Source organism: Erpetoichthys calabaricus, chromosome 1 (assembly GCF_900747795.2).
Source record: "Erpetoichthys calabaricus chromosome 1, fErpCal1.3, whole genome shotgun sequence".
Lineage (NCBI taxonomy): Eukaryota > Metazoa > Chordata > Cladistia > Polypteriformes > Polypteridae > Erpetoichthys > Erpetoichthys calabaricus.
In genome coordinates this window covers 177,480,018-177,497,855 of record NC_041394.2, presented here as the reverse complement: position 1 = coordinate 177,497,855, position 17,838 = coordinate 177,480,018, and the positions used below count along the sequence as shown (strand labels likewise).

At 38.7% G+C, this 17,838-nt stretch overlaps 2 protein-coding genes across 2 annotated transcripts in view; one reads left to right on the top strand and one right to left on the bottom strand.

Annotated features, from left to right (window-relative positions):
* Nucleotides 1-13,740, top strand: part of ppp2r5b (protein phosphatase 2, regulatory subunit B', beta) — a 251,168-nt gene extending 237,428 nt beyond the window's left edge. Inside the window, exon 13 of the mRNA XM_051924483.1 lies at nt 8,939-13,740. Within this exon, the coding sequence (XP_051780443.1) occupies nt 8,939-9,086 (148 nt within the window). The 3' untranslated portion in view covers nt 9,087-13,740. The remainder of the gene's footprint in view (nt 1-8,938) is intronic.
* nedd1 (NEDD1 gamma-tubulin ring complex targeting factor) overlaps nt 1-17,838 on the bottom strand; it is a 753,979-nt gene that overhangs the window by 426,424 nt on the left and 309,717 nt on the right. The window lies entirely within an intron of this gene.

Genomic DNA, 17,838 nt, shown 5'->3' with positions numbered 1-17,838 from the left:
CGGAGGCTGAATACAAAATTAAATTCATTTTTTTCCACAGAATTCTGCACATAACACCCCATAATGACAACGTGAAAAAGTTTACTTGAGGTTTTTGCAAATTTATTAAAAATAAAAAAACTGAGAAATCACATGTACATAAGTATTCACAGCCTCTGCTCAATACTTTGTCGATGCACCTTTGGCAGCAATTACAACCTCAAGTCTTGTTGAATATGATGCCACAAGCTTGGCACACCTATCCTTGGCCAGTTTCGCCCATTCCTTTTTGCAGCACCTCTCAAGCTCCATCAGGTTGGATGGGAAGCGTCGGTGCACAGCCATTTTAAGATCTCTCCAGAGATGTTCAATCGGATTCAAGTCTGGGCTCTGGCTGGGCCACTCAAGGACATTCACAGAGTTGTCCTGAAGCCACTCCTTTCATATCTTGGCTGTGTGCTTAGGGTCGTTGTCCTGCTGAAAGATGAACCGTCGCCCCAGTCTGAGGTCAAGAGCGATCTGGAGCAGGTTTTCATTCAGGATGTCTCTGTACATTGCTACAATCATCTTTCCCTTCATCCTGACTAGTCTCCCAGTCCCTGCCACTGAAAAACATCCCCACAGCATGATGCTGCCACCACCATGCTTCACTGTAGGGATGGTATTGGCCTGATAATGAGCGGTGCCTGGTTTCCTCCAAACATGACGCCTGGCATTCACACCAAAGAGTTCAATCTTTGTCTCATCAGACCAGAGAAGTTTCTTTCTCATGGTCTGAGAGTCCTTCAGGTGCCTTTTGGCAAACTCCAGGCGGGCTGCCATGTGCCTTTTACTAAAGAGTGGCTTCCGTCTGGCCACTCTACCATACAGGCCTGATTGGTGGATTGCTGCAGAGATGGTTGTCCTTCTGTAAGGTTCTCCTCTCTCCACAGAGGATCTCTGGAGCTCTGACAGAGTGACCATCGAGTTCTTGGTCACCTCCCTGACTAAGGCCCTTCTCCCCTGATTGCTCAGTTTAGATGGCCGGCCAGCTCTAGAAAGAGTCCTGGTGGTTTCGAACTTCTTCCACTTACAGATGATGGAGGCCACTGTGCTCTTTAGGACCTTCAAAGCAGCAACAATTTTGCTGTAACCTTCCCCAGATTTGTGCCTCGAGACAATCCTGTTTCTGAGGTCTACAGACAGTTCCTTTGACTTCATGCTTGGTTTGTGCTCTGACATGAACTGTCAACTGTGGGATCTTATATAGACAGGTGTGTGCCTTTCTAAATCATGTCCAATCAACTGAATTTACCACAGGTGGACTCCAATTAAGCTGCAGAAATATCTCAAGGATGATCAAGGGAAACAGGATGCACCTGAGCACAATTTTGAGCTTCATGGCAAAGGCTGTGAATACTTATGTACATGTGCTTTCTCAGTTTTTTTATTTTTAATAAATTTGCAAAAACCTCAAGTAAACTTTTTTCACGTTGTCATTATGGGGTGTTGTGTGTAGAATTCTGAGGAAAAAAATGAATTGAATCCATTTTGGAATAAGGCTGTAACATAATAAAATGTGGAAAAAGTGATGCGCTGTGAATACTTTCCGGATGCACTGTATTACTGTCCTGAATACAGATGACTACGCCCAGGAGGAGGACGATGGCTTGATTATTCCCTCGGCAAGCGTTCGATTCAGATGTTCTTTAATTATGCCCTTCTTTAGTGGAGAAACGCGGTATACTCGGTGCCTTACTGGAATTTTGTCCAAGGTGTGGATCTCATGGGTAACCCCATGGGCAACTCCTAATTTTTCAGTCTACACCTCGGCCCATTTCTTCAGCACCGGCCTCACCTCTTCAGGCTGTTCCTCCACAGGGGCTGCAGCCGAGGTTCTTCACTCCTCACTGCCGTGTAGAAACCAATGAATTCTGAGCCCAGATCTTATTTTGATTTATGAATGAATTCACATACCCCTTCCCCTGGCACCATATACCCCCTGACACTGAGATGGATGGTCATCCTTATGGTGGTCAAAGAATCCAGCCCAAGAAGTAACGGGACAGACAGGTGCCTGTCATCCAGGACATAGGTTTCCGTTTCCCAGGTGGTGCAGAGTACACTGTACCTCAAGGGGACTTTGCCCAGGGCTCTGTGTTCACTCCCATCTGCCAATACGAATCGGACAGATGGGGCAGATGATAAATTGTCTGACGGTCAGCTAATCTTCTTCCAAATGTTATAACGGATCAGGGTGTGATGGCTCCTTGTATCCACCACCGCATCCACTTGCCACCCCCGCAGCTTCACTGGGACGATCAGGAGGGATGTACTCGCTTGCATGATGGCGAGATCGGCTTCTGACCGGCAAGGTTTTTACTTGCTGGGGTTTTAGGGGCTGGGTTTCTCATGTACTGGCTTGTACCTTATTCCAGTACGTTTTTGAGTTTCCCCAGTCCTGTTCCACTCGCGAGCCCACCTTCACCAGGTCTTCCACCGACCCCACAACCCCCCTGAGACCCCCAGCTAACCGCGGGTTACAGGCATTCAGGATGTGGCGGACCACCTCTTCTTCAGACATAGCCAGCTGCCACTTCAAACACAAAGCCCGATTTTCATAGGCGAAGTCCCAGATGAATTGTGAAAGCAGATATGTAAAATAGGTGTATAAATATATTGCATTAAATGAAACACAATAACAAAAACAATAATGAAAATTCCCCACATTGAAAATATATAATATGTATATCCATCCATGAAAGCAGCAATGTGAAAACACCATATATACAATAACAAACCATAACAGACACAAAACATAAATAACAATAATGAATGAATATTGAAATGACAATGAACGTGAACTTGAGTCCGGGTATATTACTGTCCTGAATACGGATGATTGATTAAGAAAAAATGGATGCGTTTGAATCTCCCGAATAAATGGAACAATCTCACCGTGTTTCCTCGGCGTATGGTGGATAATGAAGTCCAACCCCAGGGTTTCTGGAAATGATTGAGCTGTTGTGAATCCGGCGGAATGAGAAACAAACAGGGTACAAGGCGCGATGTGAAAAATAGTAGGAAATGATGGTCTGTTGTCGTTAAATGAAATCTCCGTCTTTCTCCTTCCTCCTCTCTTTTCTTCTTTCCCTCCTGATCGTTTAAATAGTAATGAGCTGGATGTAACTGAATGTGAACAGGTGCTTTCCATCCTGCGGTCTCTCTCCCTCATCCATCCCCTCTGCACTTACGGGGACAACATTCACTGATGTACACATAACGAACAGTAAATGGGATGATGGAAACAACACGCACTCAGCACATACATCGAATACACTATTACTATGTAGCCCCACTACACAGTTCAAGACTGAACTGGCAACACATTGGCTGGTTCCTGCTCATGCGGCAGGAAGGGGTGGGTCCTGGCAGACGGACAACGGACTGTGATGGAGTGGCTGTCAGTCTTCTATTCCACAGAGGTAGGAGAAGAGAAGGCATTAGGACCCAGCGCTAGAAACTGGCTTGGCGGGTAATTACTTTCACCAAGCTGCTTCTCATGTGCATGCACTATATATATATATATATATATATATATATATATATATATATATATATATATATATATATATATATATATATATGTATATATATATATATATATATATATATTTATATATATATATTTATATATATATATATATATTTATATATATATATATATATATATATATATATATATATATATATATATATATATATATATATATATTATATATAATGGTTGAAATAGTTTTACTGTGAAATAATGCAAAGAGTACGTGACACGTGTTTCACCCTTATTCTGGGCTCATCAGGCGTACACACTCACTGCACCCCTCTCTCAGGGAATTGAACCTTGGACTTCAGCACCAGAGCCGAAGCCTCTAATGTTGCACCATGGCGTGTGGTTCGTTCATTTGACAGCATACAATCAGAGTGAATGCCATGAATATATATAAATATATATATATATATATATATATATATATATATACATATCTATAATAATAAAAGGCAAAGCCCTCACTGACTGACTGACTCACTCACTGACTCACTCATCACTAATTCTCCAACTTCCCGTGTAGGTCGAAGGCTGAAATTTGGCAGGCTCATTCCTTACAGCTTACTTACAAAAGTTAGGCAGGTTTCATTTCGAAATTCAAAGCGTAATGGTCATAACTGGAACATATTTTTTGTCCATACACTGTAATGGAGGAGGCGGAGTCACGTATCGCGTCATCACGCCTCCTATGTAATCACGTGAACTAAAAACAAGGAAGACATTTACAGCACAAGTCACACGCGGGAACGAAGGTAAATGACGTTAATTTTTGACTGTCTTTTAATACTGTGTAAGCATACATATTAACACATGTGCAATTAAACGTGTGCATTTACGGGGTGATTTCTCAGGCTTAAAAGCTCACCTTTTATCAAACGCGGGAACAAAGGTAACTGACGTTGTTCACTGTCTTTTAATACTGTGTAACCATACATATTAACACATGTCCAATTAAACGTGTGCATTTACGTGGTGATTTCTCAGGCTTAAAAGCTCGCCTTTTACTAAAAAGGTAAATGCAAAACTATTTTCAATCAGTTTATTGAAACGCTCCCGTTAAGGATTGCAATAACATATTCGCGAGATAAAACAACGAAGTAGGGGGAAATGGAGGAAGAGCCGCAAACAGCGAACACCAAAAAATTAATTAAACAATTGAGAACGGAGCGACTTAAGCATACAAGCATGTTCATAAGGGAAACAAAGCACGGTGTAAAACGTAAGTTTAAATTAAGTTTATAGAAACGCTCCCGCTGCGGATTGCAATAACATATTCGCGAGATAAAACTTTAATGAGAAGACACGAGGTATAAACGAACCACACGCCGTGGCGCAACATTAGGGGCAACAGTTTCAACCATTCTATGATCTGCTTCTCGCAACTGAAAGACGGCACATGGTGGATGTTAGCCGACTTGCTGACCGCAACGTTAGGGGCTTCAACTATGGCGCTGACGCCACATCTCAGTGCCAACACTATGCAGACTCTACTTAAAAGACACGCCCTCCTCACTGGACAGTTAAAAAGACCAATCAAAGTAACGATGACATCAAGTATTACCCAATCAAAAGTAGGAAAGGAGGCATCTTCATAAAATGCGTGTGGGATGATTTGCATGAGACGCTGCTTTAAAAAAAAAATTATAAAAAAAATACGGGATAAATCCCGTCCAGTATTGATTCAAAACGGGACGCGCAATTTCATTCTCAAACGCGGCACCATTCCGTATTTTAAAGGACGGGTGGCAACCCTACACTGCCAGGTAACCACCCATACAATCACATTGTGATTCAGACTAGGAATGCAATGAATGTAATTACCCCGATCTACATACAAGGCGAAACTCTTGCAACATTCAAAGATGATGGTTTGGGATAAGTACACCATACAACATAAAAGAGCTTATGAAGCCTTGAACCGAAAAAAGCAAGATCTCAGAGATCGTAAAAAAAAAAATTAGGAGGTAATGTCGTTTTACTCGCTGTAGATTTTAGTCAAACATTACCAGTTATTCCACAAGGGAGACCAGCACATCAACTCAACGCGTGTTTAAAATCCATGCTTCTCCCACGCTCGGTTATATGTCGCGTGTTCTCGGGTAGGTGCACCAAAAAATGTATACATTTAAGCATGTAATGGGCAAACAAAAAATGAGGTATACCCGAAGGCACTGCAGTAGTACTTAATGTAACTTTACTTCTTAAATGTTAATGTTTTACTGTTTAATAATTTATACGCTTCTTATATGTTGTTCAAATTCTTTTATCAAAATACCACTGACAGCGCAATGCACGATAACATGGAGTGAATACACCATACGCATCCGCCCACGGCTGCCCTGCTCTGCGCAGATAGGAGTTGATTCTACAATAAAATAAAATAAAGATAAAAAGAGTAAAACAATCATCACCCATAAAGCGGATAGTAGATGTGACGTACTATATGTGTACCACATTTCAAGTGTATAGGTGAAACGGTTTGCGAGCTACAGGTCATTTAAAATCCTGGACAGACACACAAATTGCCACGGTAGCAAATTACAGAAGAAGATTTTACTGTTTAATAATTTATATTTATATGAAAACTGCTTCTTATATATTACTTCATATTCTCATATGATAATGATGTTAATGTTTATATTGATTTCTGTGTTATTAAAACTGCATGTATATGTGTATATGTATATATATATATATATATATATATATACTAGCAAAATACCCGCGCTTCGCAGCGGAGAAGTAGTGTGTTAAAGAGGTTATGAAAAAAAAAGGAAACATTTTAAAAATAACGTAACATGATTGTCAATGAAAGCCCGTTTCAGTCAGTAAGTCTTATGTGTGTGTTTATGTATGTGTGTATATATATGTAGATGTGTATATGTAGATATGTATATATATGTATATGTATATAAATGTTTATGTGTGTGTGTATATTATATATATATATATATATATATATATATATATATATATATATATATATATATAAAAAGACAGCAACAGTTATAACAATGACAACACAATTACATTGACAATCATGTTACGTTATTTTTAAAATGTTTCCTTTTTTTTTCATAACCTCTTTAACACACTACTTCTCCGCTGCGAAGCGCGGGTATTTTGCTAGTATATATATATATATATATATATATATATATATATATATATATATATATATATATATATATATATATATATATATATATATATAGTGAGATATGGCCGGCCATTCATCCCGGCCAATACCCCCAGGCCGCCAGATGGAGCCCTCCTTGAAGCATGGAGGTGCCCCGAATGCCAGCAGGGAATTATGGACAACGGAGTTTTTATGCACAGCCCTGCTGGCTACCATGGGGGCCGCCAGACGTTGCTGCAGGGAGGCACAAGGACGTGTATTTCCCCTATAACCCGGAATTAGTCTTAGTCACAGCGACAGAGGAAATGACGTACTTCCGGGCTGAAAAAGAAGAGTTTTGATCTGACCCGGAAGTGTTAGGAAGTCACATGGACTGAGGGTTCAGAAGCACTTCCGGGTCACGGACTATAAAGGACTGTGGGAAATCCTAGACGGACAAGCTGAATCGGGAGGAAGGGTGGCAACGCGTCTGAGAGTGGAGGATTGTTTATTGATTAGTGTTATTGTATTGATTTATGAGTATTGTGGAGTGGAGGGTGCTTTGTGCACATTATTGTTCGAATAAAATAATTTATTGGACTTTTATCTGGTGTCTGGCGTCTGATCAGAGGGTTCAAGGGAGCGAGCGCGCCCCCATCTGTCACTATATATATAGTATATATATATATATATATATATATATATATATATATATATATATATATATATATATATATAGTAAAAAGAAACAATTTAACATCTAATGTGAGAAATGTTTTCACAGACATGAGTCTAACATTAGACTGGAAAGAAGGTGTTGGTGCCATTTATGAAGGTGGTGTCATGATTTGGTATGATTTTGGGCCCTCAAAGGCCACCAGTGTTTATTTCCATTGTTAGGCCTGCTTCCAGTGTTGCTATGGACATGGCCTCTGAGGTCAGGACCTATTCGTAATCGGCAAGACGGGATAAAAGGACAGCTATGAGCGCAAATCCTTATCTGATTTGCAGATATCAAATCTCTGAAGTATTCAAAGTTAATCTTTGTGCTGTTTTCCCACGTGTACTTTCAGTTTTGACCCTCTTGTGCTTTTGACAATGATTATTGTTTCTGGTACTGGGTTTTGGTTTCGTTTTGCTTTATGTCTTTTTTTTTGTTTGTTTAGTTTTGATTTTTATGCACATCTGCTGGGTTTTGCTCAAAGGTTTATCTGCCGTTTCACTGACAGAACAGCTGGTGAGGTGGAAGGGGCAGGCCCAGGAGCCCCAGAACCACAAGTGCAGAGGAAAGGAGAGGAGAAGTATTATAAGATGTGGTTCAGGGTGGAATTAAAAGTCAACGAGCCCTGAAATTGTCTCCAAGGCATGAGTTTGTGACTATACATATATAGCACACACTAAAATTGCAAAACTTAGCATGAAGTAATTTATTGTCTAAAGTTTGAAAGACACTGTGTAATGTTTCTAATGCTTTATTTGGCTTCTTTGATATCACTAAAACTGTGCTGTATGTGATGTTTATAAGGTTCACTTTACCTTATTATTGTGTACTACTGTAAAGTATAGAGATTATAATGGCTCTATCACCAGGGTATAATTTTGGTGACTCATATTGTTAATGATTTCTAATCACTGCATTAAGAGTCATGGTTTACATATAAACAAAACATTATAATTTGCAAAATGCTAAACTAGTGGAAAGCTATCATTCTGTTAAAACAAAATCAACGGGATTTACTTCCTTTATTTCCATGCTACATGACTCGTACAGGAAGTATGGCTAACTATGCTGCACAGATTTCAGATGGAAGCAGAACATAGGAAGGAGTGACCTGACACGAATTAGTGAAAAATAATGAGCCATGAAAGTAAAGGAGGCACAATATGGTTTAAAATGTAATGATTTCAAAAGTACAAGCTGCCTCTTCCAGTTAAAAACATATGTTTTGACATATGTTCTACTATCATCTTTGCTGAATAAAAAGTAGACAAGGAATGATTAAAATGGCACACCAAATGCAGACTGAATTCTCCAAAAATGTAAGGGATCTAAATATGTTGCTGCTAGTCACATCTGTAGCTCAAGTGTAAATTCCAAGTGCCAAGACAATACAGCTGGGATACAAACGTGTTCCTCTGAATCACATTGCGTGCGATTCTAGCCCTCATCTTCTTCTCAGACAGCTCTAATTAAGTATGTCCCAGCTGAGGGGATGGTCATACACACCTCTAACATGCACTTTCTCTGTTTCTAGGGAGCTGAAAAAGGAGAAGGAGCGCCAGATCTTATGGATGAGACTGGAGAAGCTTCAGACCTTGGGCGAGGCACAGATGAACCAACTGAACCTGCAAATCAGCCAAAACAGTCAAAACAATGGACAAAACAGTAAAAGTCCAATGTGATCTACCAGCCCTGGAACTTCCCTAGCCATAAGGGACCCATTTGAAACCGTTCATTAAGATGTTAAGTATGTTGCTATCCATGAAATGAGGCTGTTGCTCTTATGGTACTTTACTAGCAGCTGCATTGATTCCACCCCCTCCTCTGTTTCAAGGTGATTTGGGCCTGCCTTAGCCATTGTACCTGAGTAGTGGCCAGACGAGGGGCGATTCAATATTCCTGCTCATTAGATTATTAATTAACAAAATAATGTTTTAAAACCATGGTTTTCTGAGCCAGCCACCAAGGATTTGCAACGGGGCGAGTTTATCACTGCAGTCACATGGTCCTCCGTATCATAGTGTGCTTTCCAGCAGCACCAACAATCCCTTCCTCCCATGGTGTTTTCAGAGAAAGTCCAGAGCCCAGGACTCTACAAGTCTGGAAATGGTGCACAGAGACATGTGCAGCCTGATATCTCATGATAGAAGTACAAGACCCCCAATCACTTGGAATCTAAAGGCTAAATTCTGCCCTTGAGTGGAGGCGATCCACCTGTCAACCGAATGACATCTTCATCAGATAGGCTTGCACTCTTGTTAGAGTAATTCATGGTGAAAGAATTGCAGTGCCACTGTAGAATGTTAAAAATGTGAAAATATGATTTGTTGTGGAGTTCTGTTCTTGTAAGATAAGTATGGTAGTTTTTTTTCCATCAGGCAGACTTGAAATGTCTTTTAGCCTTGGAAAATCAAAAACAGACATATCTAAATGGCCTAAAATGTCTTGCAATACAGATTCAGCTTAGCTCTAGTAATAATATAGGCCTTTTCACTTTTATGTCAATAGTATATTACTTTCAAGGCTATTTCCATCCTCTTCATATCAGAGAGTTTTGCTTCCATGCAGTACCAAAAATGATTAGATTAGTATAATTCATATTCTTCACATTGCCATCATTTTTATGAAACTATGTAAGGTTCAATTTCAAACGTAAATTATTTAATCTCTCTTTGTTTTACTTGGAGCTGACTTACAACAAATACATGAGTCAAAGGGAAAGCAACTGCATCAGTCCAATACATAACGGGATTTCTGCCTTGATAATGAATCCATGAGTGAAACCAGGCCCAGTAAAGCCAAAGTTCAGTACTTTCCTCCATGCTGTGTCCTTAACCTAAGAAAAGCTCAAATTGACTGGTGGCGTTAACATCCCTTCAGTTTATCTTAAGTTTGACTGAATAGGAAAGTCATGGACACACACACCAAAAATGGTATTTTAACAGACTTTCTTATCATCAAAATTAGATTTGCAATTTCTTTCTGAAAAAAAAAACACTTTGATGGTCTTCACTTATTGCCTGTGACACACTACACCACCCAGTTAGCCCACAGAATAAATCTGAGTAACAGGAACAATAAGTCCTCTGTGGCAACTGTACTGATCAGACACCCACGGCTTAGTTACTCATCAGATTTCTAAAGCTATCTGTGTCGGCATTGTCTGCATGGCTCATCTTAAAAAAATAAAAACCGTGTTCTGTTTTAGGAAGCCCTCTGCTCTCCTTAGTAAACAATACTCTGAAAAGGACATCTAATAGTTTGATTTCTTTTTTGTGTTACATGACTTATCCGATCAGTCAGAGTAGTAAGATGTCTCCCACCTTTGTCATCAGCATATCTGACTCCTTGGTATTGTACAAGGTAACATCACAGTAGTGGTTATATTGCTCCTAGGCACTTCACCAAAGTAACATAAATTTAAGACCCCCGTTCACCATAGACCAAGGCAAGCCTCACAGCCAGTCACACTAACCAGGAAAGGCACAATCTAGCAGTACACAAGTCTATTAATAACAGTTTTGGAACCCTTGCACCTAATCACTCCATCACAATGGTACAACCAGGAGCATGTAAGGTATTCACCCATTCCTTTGCAATTGGATATATTAGAATTACTCCAGAAGATGTAACAGTTGCACCTCACTCTAAATTGCTCTGCCTTTGGGATGCAGTCCGTCTACTGTATATGAGAATTACATTCACCCACATGACTCTTTGAGCATTTCACTCCAGGTCACTTCATTAAAGTCGCATACAAATGAGCCCTCTGCCACTTTTTCTACTGAACTTAGTACCTCATTGCTCTACACTAATTATCGCCTCTCCTCACTGGTCAAAGGGTAGAAAGCACTTATACTATCAAGCTCACACACCACACACACACACACCTGTCTGAGCTTATTGTCAAAAAGAAAAGCTCAGGCTCCCGCAAGAGTAGACTCCTCCCAGCTCATTGCTACCCACCTTCTGTAAATCTTCATAGACTTTGAAATACCAAAAAATAAATGCTGCTCTGGCATATCACTAGTTGGGGTTTGAGTCACTCACATGCACTCTTCTTCGTAGTGAATTGATTATCTGGAGTTTTTAGGCAGGGTATCGTGTTTTTAACTGGTGGTGGAATTTTCTGGAAAAGGTTGTCAAATGCAGTTTTCAGCCACAGAGACAAATGTATTAAGATGTAATATTCTGGCAATATGATTCTTTTTAAAAACTACTATTCTTTAGTTCCAGACATTCATGGCTTGTTTTAAAAGGCTTCTCTGAGTTCTCCTCATTTTAGCGCCTAATGCCTTGAGATTGGCAAATGTAAATGCTTTATAGCCTGATAGTTGATTGTTTCATTTTTTCCATGCTGTTTAGTGTTTGCTCATCTACAGCCCCCTGTAGGGACAGTAAGCGAGAGTGTAGCCTTCCAGAAAACGTTACATCATTCTGTAACAATTTCTTGTCATCCACTGTGTGTTATTAAAAAGCTTGGACGATGAAGGCTAAAGATACATTCTGGGCGTTGGAGTTAGAATTCTAGGATGTGCAGCAACAAGCCAGCATGGTGCCAAAGATAACACTCTTGATCTTGGCATACTCAGTAAATCCATACCATTTCCCAAGCCCACTTAATCCTGAGCAGGGTCACAGATACTCAGATATGCAAAAAGCTAACATTCACAGTGTCCAGAAAATACCAGCTGTACCATATGCAGTTTTGCCCTGATATCTAAGCTCTCAGACCAGAATATGTGTAACTTCTGGTCAACAGTATGTAGCATGGTGGTTCATTCCAGCATCAGTGCTGTACGTCCAAAAATCTGATAAGCACAGACTCCATTTAGCGGGAATAGGCATGGGATATCCCCACTAAGAGCGTAGCTGAAATAAACTGATAATCATTCCAGAACTATTGGGTTGTCATCATCTCCCATATCCAACCAAGCCAATAAGATGCTGCTTACTCTCCATGGAGGACATGCAAAACCATCTACACAATGTCAAATGCACTGATACTGAGGTATGGATACAGATTACTATGACACCAAAACAATCAACATTTACAAAGTAGGGCTGAGCACGCTGTCGCACCACTCTTTGTAATGAGGTGCTATACTGTATTTATTTTTTATTTATTTATTTATTATGTTTTTGGAGCATAAGCCAGTCATTAAAAACTCAGTTAAATTATTTCAGTACAGTGAATGATCATGATAAAATGGAGTGATTTGGTATTGGGGAAAAGGTTTATGTGCACTTTTATCGAGAAAAGATATCAGTGACACAAAAGAATAAAGTGAAGAGTTCAGTCTTATAAACATATATAGATATTAAGTCTTAAATTACAGCAATATCTCTTCATTATCAGGTATATTCTTGTACATCATTCTAGCTTCACTTGGAACAGGTTTCATTTGTGAATTTAGTGCAGCTCATCTACTACCCTATGGCTTGGTGCTTAACAGTTCACAACATGTTGAGACTTTTGCAGTGATTTCTACGTTGTAAATTTGCAATAATTATGTTATTTTCATTACATGTTACTTTAAAATTGTTTAGCGCAGTGTTTCTCAACCTTTTTGGTGTTGTGACCTGGGGGGGTGGTCACCCTTGGTGATTCAAATATGGGGGCACATTTGATGAGTTGACTCAACCGTTTAAACGAGTGTGATCATTGGAGCAGTGGCCCACCATGACTCACTATCATTATAAACGATAGCAGCTTACGATTCACCAGTCGTTGGCAACCTGCACCTCAGTGGGTTGCAGTCTATTGGGTTGAGAAATACTGGTTTAGCAGACCAACAAGCTAACTGTAATGCCTCCATCTTACTTTTTTCTGCTTTTAAATTGAGCAATTGTATGTCCCAAGGTATAGGTGTTGACATTATGCAGCACCCAGTTTGCTAATACATGTGCGTTGTTGATCTGCTTACCATCCGTTCGTTTCAGGCTAAGCTGGTATTTTAATTTAAAATCTCCAATCTTTCATTACTAGCAAATTGCAATTCTAAATTGTCCTCTGGACATCCACTTCATTAAACTTTTATTTGCATAATGTTTTTAATGGTTATGCCTTTTTCAGGTCTTATGTGTCACATTTTGCTGTAAGGGGTACGAAGCAGTTGTAGGAACACCCATCCATCTTTGCCCAAGGTTTTATAACTGTTATCACAATATGGTGATTGCTTGTTTATTAGACCAGTTCATTGTGATTAAGAACATAAAGAAGCAGCAGATTTTGTTCTGTGTGTTTGTGGGTGTTTTGTTTAATATTCTACAAACAGATGTATTCCCTTAATGAGTGGAAAAGATTGATCCAAATGCAAAAAAAAAAATCAGAAATAAGTGGATTCAATTTTCCTGAGGAAATAAAAAGTACATGTATTATCTGTTAAAAACGTAAAGTTCATACACTGATATATCTTAGTTTTAAACTTTAAACAGTTATCCTTGCCCATCCTCATGATGCAGATCCAGATTTTTCCCGCTAACTAATATTGTGTTTATTAAACTCTTTCAGCTCTTTCTGCCTGCCTTATAGTGATTAAAGATGCCTTCTTCTTCAAAAACTAAACATAATAATATCCACTTACACAAGTGAAAGAAAGGTTCTTGTGTAACAGCCCCCCATTTTATCTAAGACAGGTGCTTTTGATCAAGTATATCAGTCAGGTGTTTTTATCTTTTTATCACGTCAACTACTTTTTAAAGTATTTTTATATACACTTGTTTTGTGAATTCCACTGCAAAACATGCACATTGTACAGTACAACTCAATTCTACAGTGGTTAATATTTTAGTAATATTTCTTGGAAATCTGGCTAAGAAACTATTGTTTTATGTAAGAGAATATTGGTCATTGAGAAGTCTATTTTCAGGCCAGGTTATCTCCAAATGATCACAAATGATCCAAATGATATTCTTACTGTATATGACTTACTTTGCATGATTACAAATTGATCCCCTTAACATTGACCATTCTAAAATGTGAATTTGGGTGACATACTGTGATAAAATATCTGGAAAGCAGTACTTCAAAATAAGGTTCAGAGAAGCTGATTTTAGAAGTAATCAATGAATATTTATTTTTTGTAGCAGCTTTTAAAGAATGCACCATACATTTGAAAAGCACATACACTGTTTAAAGCAATGTAAAACAAAAGCAATTTAAATATGTGACAGATTACATGAAAGTACTCAAACCCATTTCTAGACAGGTAAACCAGTGAGAAGCGTGTACATTGGAGCTGTCAGCAACGTGGGTGATGAAATAAGGAGATATTAACTATTACAGCAAGAAGAAAGACTAAGCTAACTAAAGACAGATAAAAGTAATGTCTATGATGTGTTGTGTTTTTATGTTTCCAAATAGTTACACCATAAGCTGTAGCCAATGGTGAACACATTTCCTGAAGCCACTGTGGAAGAATATCACATTTTTTATTCACAAACAGGTTTTCATATTCAATTTCAATACTTTATTCAAAGTACATTGATGTCTTTTCTTCATTTTTGGAAAATAATGGGCTCTTGCATTGTACAGATTCCAGACTAGAGTATATGGCATATATGGAACTATGATGAAATCCATCTTTTCAATAGCATCCATGGTGGCTTGACCTAGCATTGCTATCTTGCATCGCAAAATTTTCCCTGTGGCCCTGAACTTACATTCAAGAATACCATTAGAGTGTTTACAAATATCAGTTTTGTTGAATTGATTTTTCTTAAGCTGTTCATTCACCCATTTTCCCTTGAAGCTTATTCACTGCTGTCATACAAAGCAGCTTGTGCTCATGGAAGTACAACCATTGCTGTCAACCATTTGCATGCAGTACCTCAGCATGTCTGGATCTGAGAGACTCTTTCAGGAGGTAGAAAATTCAATCATGGCACTTTGCTCAAATTGCACTGCACTTGCGTTCATGTCACAAAAAACAGCAAAATTTGCCTTCAACTAAAGTGCAAGTAGAGAGTCTACAGAACATATCATGACTAACTGTGCGACTGTGCTGCCATCTGTTGGCTATTTATAAAGGTGGAGGAAATACTTTTCATTTAACTCTTACATACATGACCATTATGATTACAAGTAATCCTCCTCCTGACTGCCATATATGACATGAAGAAAAGTGGAAAGTACATTCAATTTTCATTTCACATGCTACTAACAAATGGTAAAAGTGCATAAGCAGGACATTAACTCTCTTTCTCTTGTTCACTTATCAGACCCGTTTGATTTCTGTGCCACAGCATAGCATCTGGATATTCTTGAATGACACTTACATGAGACTTCTACATTTAACAGGCAGCATGAGGTTCTCTTCTAGCTACGATTAGACTTCTTAAACAGATTTAGAACACTTTATAGTGCTAACAGAGAACATGCGACTTGGGACGGAAGCACTCAAAGGACAGTAAAAGTCTTCATCACCCGCTACCCATCAAGGAGTATACTTTATAGGTAATGTGTGTACCTGATAAGTATAGCTTAGTAAATCTGTTCAAATTCCTGTAGAATGCACATAGTGGAGGTGGCCCCTTTGGGAATTTAACAAGTCACTGCACACAACATCTGATCTGGCCTACAGTAAACAAAGCTCCAAAAGGAAATAGGGGACCACCATCATTAATGCATATTGTGTAATTTATCCAAAATTAGCACAACTAATTGGGTCAGGTAGTGGATGAGGCATGTTGCTAATTTTTCTTTGAAATTAATTAGCATTGCAACTGTCATGTTCTCCCAAGTCTTATTTAAGATCATTTTGAAGTTAATACAGTATAAATAAATAAACAGAATACTTGTTTTTCCCTCCTTAAAAATATTGTTGCCTCGTATGTTTTGGTTTAGTTCAGTAGAAAAGGAAATGATATATGACCTGTTGCTGTGACTTTTAATGTTCACCAGTGTGATCGGCTGGCATCCTGTGTAGGGTCCATTCTCGTCAATGTCTAGTGGTCATTGCTGATAGGTTACGCTCCAGCCTTCTGTGGCCCCGACAAAGATAAAGCAGGTTTGAGACTGTCAGGTTATGTGCGTAGCTCATGACTTTGCAGATATGCAGAAATAGCTGCTCCGTTTTGTGTTAAATGTTATGCTAGAGGGATATGGAGGGTGCTCCTTTGACGTCTTCCAGTTTTACTAGATAAGAGAACTGAATTGTGGCTCACTGTACGACCTTACTTCTTTTAGGTGAGTCTGGCTGCTGGAAATGCTGGAACGGATAACAAGTACACCAACGCAAGCAAATTTAATGTCACTCTTATCACTTTATTGAGACTGATTTTTCCCTCCACTGTCTTCTTTTTATTTGTTTCCACTCATTTTGGGACCAAAATATGAAGAAACAAATAAGGGGTTATTTGTTTCTACTGGCTGCTGTCTGAATAACTGAATTGAGCTGTAATATTATTCTGTCCTTTGATGGAAATATTTGATGAATTGTATCTGCAGAAAATCCCCATCTCATCTGTTGTTTATTGTATGCTTTATATGATTTTATAATAAACCATGTAACCAAAATACTGATAGGATTGCCTTGTTTTCCAAACAGCAGTAGCTGCCAGTTTGTAAATGCTCAATTTTTTCTTCTTTTCTACGCAATTTGTAGCCATTTTGGAGATGATCTCTCTTATAGTGCAATGCAGTATACAGTTCCAGACATTTTTGTATTTTTGTTTTGTTTAGAGACAGTTATCTTATCTGTTATAAGTTTCAATCTTGTTCTGCTAGTGTGAAAGTTCTCTGTTCCTCACTGTTAGATTCAGTATATTGAGTATCTGTCACATGTAGACATGTACAAGCACGGAATACAAAATACATGTATTTTCCAGGTAGGTTGAGAAACTATTTTATTGTCAAGTTCAGCTTGGTTTAGGAACATACCTGATAAGTAAGATTAAGAGTATGGATTCATCTTAAAGATAATAAATATTATTAAACAAAATAAGTGATGAGACAGTTTTGTGTCATTTGTATTTTATATTTGAAACAACCATGTCTGTTTTGTAACACAGTTGAAATGATATAAGGTACAATAAAAATTCAAAATATTAAAAGATGAATTTAAAACAATATATATCATATTCTAGCTGCCTTTATAACCCCTGTGAACTGCGGTTAGAATAAGACCCCCTTGAATGTCATTAAAGGCAATAAAAGGAGGTTGGCATGAGGAGGGGCATCTGATCTTAAAAATCTCCACTTCAATAAAACCAGAAACACGAGGGTGAACCCACAATATGGTCATTAAAGTAGCAGAGAAGCACTAAAGCTATCCTCACTATTCGTAGCTCCAACCAGCAACACTGAGACAACAATGAAACTAATTTGATCTGTGGATCAGCCCCCAAAACCAAAAGAGAAGGAACAACTACCTCAGGTATATTAACAGGGAAGAAACATTAGAATATTTGGATAATTACAATGAGAAACTA